The sequence below is a fragment of the Nyctibius grandis genome, chromosome 1, assembly GCF_013368605.1.
Source record: "Nyctibius grandis isolate bNycGra1 chromosome 1, bNycGra1.pri, whole genome shotgun sequence".
Taxonomy (NCBI): domain Eukaryota; kingdom Metazoa; phylum Chordata; class Aves; order Nyctibiiformes; family Nyctibiidae; genus Nyctibius; species Nyctibius grandis.
The window spans coordinates 78,968,861-78,978,122 of record NC_090658.1 but is presented as its reverse complement, the minus strand read 5'-3'; the positions used below and the strand labels follow the sequence as shown (position 1 = coordinate 78,978,122).

Here is a 9,262-nt window from a genome sequence, read left to right as displayed (position 1 = left end):
ATGGGATATGAGACTGGACTGGCTCATAGCTTAAAAACTCTTCCTGTATCTTACTCTGAGATCCTAATGCTCTCACAAGGTTTCACCACAAATGAGATGACTTCTGCCTTGACAGCATGGGATCTCAATGCTTTCAGTTAAGGAAAAAGTATTCAAGAACACAGAGGTTTAAAATGATGTATATCTAGAATATAAGAAGCACACATTGCCTTATGATATACGTGCTATTATAGAAAAGACCTGCCACATACTTGTTTCCTGGAGATAACAGGTTGGTCAAAGATGTGACAAATCACCCACAATCGAGACCTTTCACACCACATTGCATTACTGAAAAGCAGACGAATTACATGTTTCTCTACACTCTTTATAGGTGCCACAAAAATACTGCAGATCTTACAGTTTCATTGTGAAGCCCAGCTCGTTCATGTTTGTAAATCTGACTTGCTAAATTTGAGTGGCACCATTTTTAATCCATTTTGAAAAATGTTTGGAATAATTTATTCTGTCACAGCCATTTTAATTAATGTTGAAATAAGCCACCTCTGTTTGGCAGCTAGATTGCAGGATTTCCTCTGGGGAAGTCCAAAATTTAACTTTACCTTAGATTTTACCTTACCTTCTTTTGCCTTCGTCTGTAGCACCCATTTCTGCATTGGGATTCTTGTGGTCTCAGTCTTAGTCTTAATCCAAGTTAATGCGGACCATACCCAAGCCGTTCTCTATTTGGCAAAGGGAATAAGATAACACTGCATTGTCTGAACTATAGTGGGAGTACATGACCAAGTGCTTAAGCCATGTCAACTTGCAAACCCTTCTTAAACCTTCTTGCAACTGGTTTTGCTGCAGATATAATTGCTATTGTAATGCCTGGATACTCATGGGAGAATATATGGGCAGTGGGGCACCACGCAGGACAAGGGGCTGAGGGGACAAGTTGCAGTGAAGGGAAGTCCAACTAGAAAAAAAGGGAAAAAATCTTTACAGTTGAGGATGAAGAACAGGTGCAGGTTGCCCCAAGAGGCTGTACGATCTCCTTCTGTGGAGATACTCAGACTTGACTGAACGAGACCCTGAGGAAAACCTTTGCAGAGTTGATGCTGTCCCTGCTCTGAGCCGGTGGTGGGACCAGAGAGATGCCCCAGACCTGACCTCTATGGGTCCCTTCCAAATTCAACTGTTCTGAACATGGTGCTTCAGAAACCCTGTGAAACAACGGCTTTGGTTGTTTACAGAAATACAAAGTGTCCGCAGCTTGTCTTGATAATGGTGTTTAGCCTGCAGGACACGGACGGGGATGGATGTAATGAACGCTGACACTCTAATTCCCTTTGAATGTGCCCACCTCTTACCGTGGCATGGCCTGCGTGCCTTTGTCATTTACTGTCCAAGACAGTGAACACATTTTCTTCTAACGAATTTTTCTAAATTGTGTCTAAATGGTTTGCACGCTGTTCCCATAACTGAGAGGTCATTTTATTTCCACGTTCTTTTGATCAGCAGTTACAGAGCAAACGCGCTCTCCCAGACTGGGGATGGCACCTTTTGGCTTGTCCCCTCAGTGCCAGGAAAGCCACGTTGCTGCAGATGGAAACTCCCTGCTGCCCGCGACTGTTTGATACCGGGTTTGGTAGTGATTGTCATGCGGCAGTTTTCCTTGGCTTCATCGATCCACGTGCTTTAGAGAGGAAATGCATCGGCTGCCGGTTCATGGCGAGACACAGAGGGTGAGACAAGGAGAGAGCTGGTATTTTTTATGCGCATGCGATTGGGTCCTCTCTGGTTTGACCTTATCAGTTTGGGGGACCTCGGGAAACAGGCGCTTTCGCTGGTAAACAGATTGTTAACCCTCGAGTACACATTGTTCGGAGAGGATAAGTGTGAAGCAGGCTTTTCCACAGCAATTCACAGTGCTACTTGGAAACCTTCACCCTCGGCGGTGCACCAAGCTCCCCGCTGCGCTCACAGCCACTACAGCGAGCGCTGTACGAACCCCAGACTCGCCATATTCTCCCCACAAACGCGCCGCCGTTGGCATCCGAAGCGGAAAAACCTGCTGCAGGGCGGGGAACAGCAGCAGCGGGAGAGGAGAGAGGGGCGGCCGAGCGCGCCCCCCGCCCGGCACCTGCAAGGGGCCTTCGCTCGCTCCTCTGCTCCTGCCCCCGAGCAAACCCGCCGGCTCCGGGGCCGTGCTGCGCCCCGGGCTTGCCCCGGAGCACAGCGGGAGACGGGCGAGGAGCGCCGGTCGGTGGCGACCCTCTTGCCTCAGCTCGATGGAACAACCCACCGCCCCTGCCCAACCCGCCGCAGACCCCCCGCCCCGGCTCCCCCTCCCCGCCCCACGGCGGCCTGCGCGCCCCCCTCGCCGGCAGCTCGTGCCCTGCCTCCCGCGGCGGCCCGCCGCTGACGTCAGCGCCGCGCGGCCCACCCCGCCCCCGGCGGCCGCCCGCTCCCGCCAAAGCCGAGCCGGGCAGCGGGCGGGGCGGGGCGGGGCGGCGGGGGTGGGCGGGGCGGGGCGGGGCCGGAGGGCGGCCGGGCCGGCGGGAAACTTCTGCGGGTTCAGCACCACAGACAGGGCGGGCGCGGCGCCGCCGCCCGGTATGCGCGCCCCGCCGCCCCACCGCCCCGCCGCCCCCGCTCACCGCCTCTGCCCCCGCACAGCCACCGCGTCCCGGGCGGCCATGGAAATAGCGGCGGCCCTGAACGAGAGCGCGGCGGTCGCCCCCCGGCTGCCGGCCGGCGGCGGCGGCAACGCTTCGCTGGAGCTGTCGTCGCGGCCCCCCGCGCCCGCCGCCCTCAACCCCTGGGACGTGATGCTCTGCGTCTCCGGCACCGCCATCGCCTGCGAGAACGCCCTGGTGGTGGCCATCATCTGCTACTCGCCCACCCTGCGCACCCCCATGTTCGTGCTGGTGGGCAGCCTGGCCACAGCCGACCTCCTGGCCGGCCTCGGCCTCATCCTCAACTTCGTTTTCCAGTACGTGATCCGCTCCGAGACAGTCAGCCTGCTCACGGTGGGCTTCCTCGTCGCCTCCTTTGCCGCCTCCGTGAGCAGCTTGCTGGCCATCACGGTCGATCGCTACCTCTCCCTCTACAACGCCCTCACCTACTACTCGGAGAGGACAGTTCTCTGCATCCACACCATGCTGGCGGGCGCCTGGGGGGTCTCCCTCTGCCTGGGGCTGCTGCCCGTCCTGGGCTGGAACTGCCTCGATGACCGTGCCTCCTGCAGCGTTGTCAGACCCTTGACCAAGAGCAACGTGACGCTGCTGTCTGCCTCTTTCTTTCTCATTTTCCTCATCATGCTCCATCTCTACATCGAGATCTGCAAGATCGTTTGCAGACATGCCCACCAGATAGCTCTCCAGCAGCACTTTCTGACTGCTTCGCACTATGTCGCCACCAAAAAGGGAGTCTCTACCCTCGCTATAATCCTGGGGACTTTCGGGGCCAGCTGGCTGCCTTTTGCCATCTACTGTGTAGTGGGGGATCCCAACTACCCTTCCGTGTACACGTACGCCACGCTTCTACCTGCTACCTACAACTCAATGATCAACCCCATCATTTACGCCTACAGAAACCAGGAAATCCAGAGGTCCATGTGGGTGCTACTCTGTGGCTGCTTTCAGTCTAAAGTGTCTTTTCGCTCCCGGTCCCCCAGCGATGTCTGAGGGACTTTTCTCTCTGTCGTACCACACCAAGTGACAATCTACCCAGTGTACTATTACAGTGCCTGTTCTAAACTTCAAACTACATCGTGAAGTCTTTGGAAACATGCCTAAGTATTAGCACTTTATACATGCTTGTATCTCTGAAAGTGGTTTGGGGTATGGAGTTTTGGGTTCCGTGACAACAACAACAACAACAAAGTGGTTGTATATAAATTTGCACATCACATTTGTAAAGTGAAGACATTCCGATACTGCTTAATTATAGCACCTTATTTCTAGCTGCTGATCTGCCAAAACAGTGTTGCCTTTCTGAAGGGCAGAGAGAAGGAAAGTGGTATTTGTGTTGTATTTGTAAGTGTGTGTGTGTTGCGGGGGGGGGTATGTATGTACGTATGTATGTGTGTCTGTCTGTGTGTATCTATACTTTGCTGCACAATATTGATAAATTATAACATTTTGTATACAAATAAAAACATTTAAGATGTAACATAAGTTTGTGTGTTTAGACGCTTTTAGAAATAAGAGAGCTGGCAAATTTGCCAATTGAGCAAAGTCCCTTTGTTTGCTTTTGAAATCTCCCCGTGTAATTCTGCCTAAAGAGATCATCATTCACTATGGAGATGAAATAGTGCACCAAGAAAGGCACCTTCTTGCTTGCTTGTTTGTTTGCTCTCTTCTTTACTCTTCTTTTGTCTTCTGGCAAAGAGAGAGTAATGAAGAGCACAAACTCCTTTTCTTTCTCCAGCAACCAAAGAAACAAAAAGCCCAGTCAAATAGGCTGCTAATTACAGTTATTCGCCAGGTTTCCAGTACCTTTCACCTTCAAGTTTTAAGTTAGCCCTTGATGATAATGTTCCATTAAAAAGTTATCAATCAGACTGGGGGGAAAAATCAGGCTCTAAACTCAGCTCTTTTTTTTCCTCTTTTAATCTAACACTGGAGGGGAAAAAAAAGAAAAACTGACAGTCTTCTTTCCTAAAAGCCTGTAAAATGCCACAATAAATTGACTTTCCTTATCATCTGCAGTTCTGAGGGGAACCTGAATTGTTTCTCCCCGTTCCTTTTTTTGGACTGTGTGCTGTAGAAAAATCATTTAAGTGCATCTTTGCTGTCTGCTGGTCTCGGAGCAGTATACAGTTTTCTGATAATCCCACAGTTTAGTGGCTTCAAAGTGCCCATCAGAGGTCAATGTTGTTTAGAGTTCAGAAACACTTCTTCACTCAGGTTCAGATTCACCAGCGACTGATTTATTTAGAGCAATACCACACAGAGAAGATTTCAAAAGCAGTGCTGCTGCTTGTTTACTTGTAGCTATGCTACATTTACATTCTGGTTATGTTATAGTTTATCACTATCATTTCAATTTGTATTTAAGGGCTGAAACAGATGACTTTCATGTGCATAGTACCATATGAAAAGTTTGGACTAACGTGTTTCCCAGCTTATGACTGGGCAATGCATCAAGCATTTGCCTGCTGGAGCAGCTTGGGCCACAAGGATCCAACGAGACTCAGCAAGGCTGTGACTCAGTAATGCTGTATTTATGTGAGTACAAGTATTATTAAAACCAGTATCATTTCACTGATAATACAAAGATATTTCATTTTAAGTGCTATCTGACCAGAAAACTGTATTCCAGACTCTGGTAGCCCCATAATTTTTATCAATTCTAATAATCACAAACGTGACGTTGTAATTGATTAATACCTTCAGGCATGTGGGTATTCATCAGGGTACTGTTGCAGTGATGGTACAAATATGATTTAAACCAGATCTTATGATAGGTCAAAATGCTGCTCGGATTAAGAGCTCTAAAGTTGCTAGTGAGAAAGATTATTTTTTTCCCTCTTTTAAGCCCTCTGAAACAGTACGAGCTGAGAATTTTTCCTCTCATACACTACATCTAAGCTAGTAAATAAAAGAGGGCAAGGCCTGCCCTCGAGCCCCGTGGTCAGGTGGCACAGAGTATGCCTAAGCTCCTTTCCCCCTGCAAAGCCAGGGACCAAACTGCTGGCTGGAGCATCTTGGCCCTGCTCTAGTAACCTGCAAAGGCCCAGCCAAAGAGGCTGCATCACCCACAGTAGTAACTGCTGAGAGAAAAGACCAGCGAGTGCCTTGTCCGGTGAAATCTGTGAAAACTTTCTGGTAAAACTGGAAAACTTGCCATCTGCTAGGCCTTATCTTGTAAATCTTTGTCATTCCTGCGTGAACTGCAGTAAAGCCGCAGGGCAGGATTGCCCTCGGTTCCCTTACTGAGTGTTTCCTGCAGGCAGCGCTCCATGGAGGGACGCAGGTCCTCACACCCCAGCACTGAACTTGCACCCAGGTCTGAGATGCTGAGTAGGAACTGAGTGGGCTCCTGGGAGCCCTGTACAGGCTCTGAAGACCAGTTTGGGCTGTAAAAGCTGCTAGGGGCAATTTCTCGTGTCTACTTTTAGACCCTGAAGTTTGGGAGGCCAAGTCTGCTACAGACCATCACTGATGCCCACCTCCCTCCATAACTCTGTTGGGAACTGAGCATCAGGGATTTTCAGCATAAATTCATTAAGCAGTGACAGCCTGTATAAAAGTTAGATATAGAAAACTTAGATGGATAGAATCCCACTTCTGTAGTAAACCACTTAATCCAGGAGAGAAAAGGACTTAGGCGAGTTACTTTTCCATTTTTAGCCCAACATGTTACTTGCTTTGTTTCTTTTTTTTTACTGTATGACGGCATTTTCAGTTTAGCACTTTCCCCAGTGATTTAGTGTACCTACAAAATAAAGCTGGATCTCTCCTGTTAAAAATGCGACACTTTTAAGGTATTTCTCTGAGCATTCTTCCCCTCTTCTAGGAAGAAAATCTGGGTTACAGTGGTCTTATCCATTCATTTTGTTGGGACAATATATATGTGTGGGTTTTTTTCTACATACCACATTCAGAAAGATTTTGCTGACTCACAATTTCTGGGAAAGACTAAGGCAAAAGAGGAGAGAGTATTTTGATGGTTTTTGGTTAGCCTTGAGAGTGAAATTGATGTCAACCCACTTGCAGTATAATATGACCTTTCATTTTCAAAGCGAGATCTGATCTGCAGGGATACCTGAGCAGAATAACATCAAGCAGGCTACACAATGTCTTGTCTCCCCAAATAACATCTCACTTTAGGAAAAGAGCTGCAGTTCCTGACAGAGGAAGTCCAGGAACAGTGTATAGCATGATGCTAATATTTTCCTTGCTGAGTTTTTTATCGAAACAGCAGATATTTATTTAAGAAAATGTTGTAAGATTTGCAGCATCTGGACCCACAAACTCCTCCTGTTGCCAGACGATGACACTTTTACCTTAGTCATGGAATGATTTGTGGAAGACAAAAATTCCTGGAGGCCCCATTGCCAGTCGCTGGGTAGTGCATCACCGTGACGCCCATGCAGTCCCAATGGGGGGCCAGCTAGGAGGACAATCATGTACTGTGTCTGATCTTGTATTTCCAAAAGTCAACGGGCAACTTTGCCTGCCTAGGAACTGCAGAACTGCAACAGAAACTACCATTACCACTGGTGAGCACGGATCTTTCGTTGTCCCTGCATGCCCATGTGCTCAATGGCTCTTATGTTCTCACGCCAGTGGTGCAGTCTGTGAGGGGAGAAAACACACACTGAGTTAGGTGCAAGGATCAGGCCCGGTGTTTGGGAATGATATATTACATGTAGCCTTTACTGAAAATAGAAATAAGATTTCCTGCTTTACCACCCTTAAAAAATCTTTGGCTTATTCTGAGGTAGATAAAATAATGCCAGTCTTGGTCTAAAGAGCTCCCAGCCTGCTCCCACTGAAGCCGGTGATGCTCTATCGCACATCAGCCAAGATAATGACAGTATCTCATTATAAAAAATTACCATTTTGAGGCAGGAAGTCCTTGGCCTCAGCTCCAATTTTCATTAGAAACTGAGGGTTTATTACTAACCTTGAAAACCTTACGGGACTTGCAGGGCCTCGAAAAGCCGGATCCTGGCAATTCGGCTTGCGTGAAGTACCTCTCTCTGTGATGAGCTCCCTCATTTCGGCAGGGGCAATTACAGAGCAAAGAGCACAGCTCTGGCGAGGAAGGCCTGGTCGGGAGCCGGGCTGAAAGCCCCCCTACACCCCTGCTTGATTTTCTGTGGGGTTTCTGCCGAAATCAGTAGTGTAACAGTGGAAACGAGACCGACCCCGCAGGCCGCTTTGTATGAGTCACTGTATATTAAAAAGCCAGCTGGATTCAAAATCACAGGTCAAACAAAACCTCTTTATTTAGCTAAGCAAACAAAAGGACAAAACACTTTTAAACCTGAAAAGTGAGTCTGTACATATTTTTATCAATGTAATGATCCACAGGCACTAAGTAACACCCAGCGAAGCACTACAAGCTCTAATCTCCATTCTGCCGCTCTCATTTTAAAAGGGTGAATTTTTTTAATGAGGCAAAAATAATTTCTGGTAGTGCAGCTGCTCCTAAGCTCTTCAGCTGGCTTTGGTGGTAGTGATTTAAAAAGAAAAAAAGACAAGGGGGAAACAAAAACACGTATTTTCTCCTTCTCATGAGGGAGACACACGACTCGGAGGGCAAGGAATGACCGAGCGGGTGAGACTCAGCTCTGCGTGGAGGATGAGCACATCTGAAGCTCACCTGAACCCCTGCTGGGTTTGCTTGTTTGAGGGATGCTCCCGAGTTGTGAGGTGTCTCCCCACTGCCTGGTCCTTATAGAGTGAACTCCTCCCTGGGACCTGCTGCAGCTGGAAGCTGATGGAGCAGCTCCTGAGCTGCTGTGTTTTGCTCAGGAGTGCCACATACGACTCCCCTGGGCAGAAAACTGACATGCCTTTCGCTGCCCACTTGATGTTTAAGCTCTTTCCTCTGACTACAGAAAGCTCTCCGAGGGAAAACATTCCCCCAGGGGCGGTTTCATTTATCGAGGGCAGTAACTCAGCATGGAAATAATCCAGCTGCTGCTGGGGCACCTGGAGATCTGTAAGCTCTGACTCAGCACTAACAGTAGATGGGGCAACTGGTTCAGCGGAGACAGGTCTGCTCGTGTCAGCTCCGTCTGCCGCAAAGAAATGACAGAAGGCAGCAGGAGCTGGGCCTGTGTGAACCGCATGAAGTTCAACAAGGCCAAGTGCAAGGTCCTGCACCTGTGTTGAGGCAATCCCAAGCACAAATACAGGCTGGGTGGAGAATGGATTGAGAGCAGCCCTGAGGAGAAGGATTTGGGGGTGATCGTTGATGAGAAGCTCAACATGAGCCGGCAGTGTGCACTTGCAGCCCAGAAGGCCAAGCATATCCTGGGCTGCATCAAAAGCAGCATGGCCAGCAGGTCGAGGGAGGTGATTCTACCCCTTTACTCTGCTCTCGTGAGACCCTACCTGGAGTACTGCATCCAGCTCTGGGGCCCCTAACATAAGAAAGACATGGAGCTGTTGGAGCGAGTCCAGAGGAGGGCCATGAAAATGATCAGCGGGCTGGAGCACCTCTCCTATGAAGACAGGCTGAGAGAGTTGGGGTTGTTCAGCCCGGAGAAGAGAAAGCTCTGGGGAGACCTTCTAGCAGCCTTCCAGTACCTGAAGGG

The 9,262-nt window shown here is 49.1% G+C and overlaps 1 protein-coding gene across 1 annotated transcript; it reads left to right on the top strand.

Moving 5' to 3' along the window:
- The first annotated feature begins 2,675 nt into the window (after window positions 1–2,675).
- On the top strand, window positions 2,676–3,671 carry GPR6 (G protein-coupled receptor 6). Its single transcript, XM_068410688.1, has one exon. The coding sequence runs from the start codon at window positions 2,682–2,684 to the stop codon at window positions 3,669–3,671; it is 990 nt and encodes a 329-aa protein (XP_068266789.1). The 5' UTR covers window positions 2,676–2,681.
- The last annotated feature ends 5,591 nt before the right edge of the window (window positions 3,672–9,262 follow it).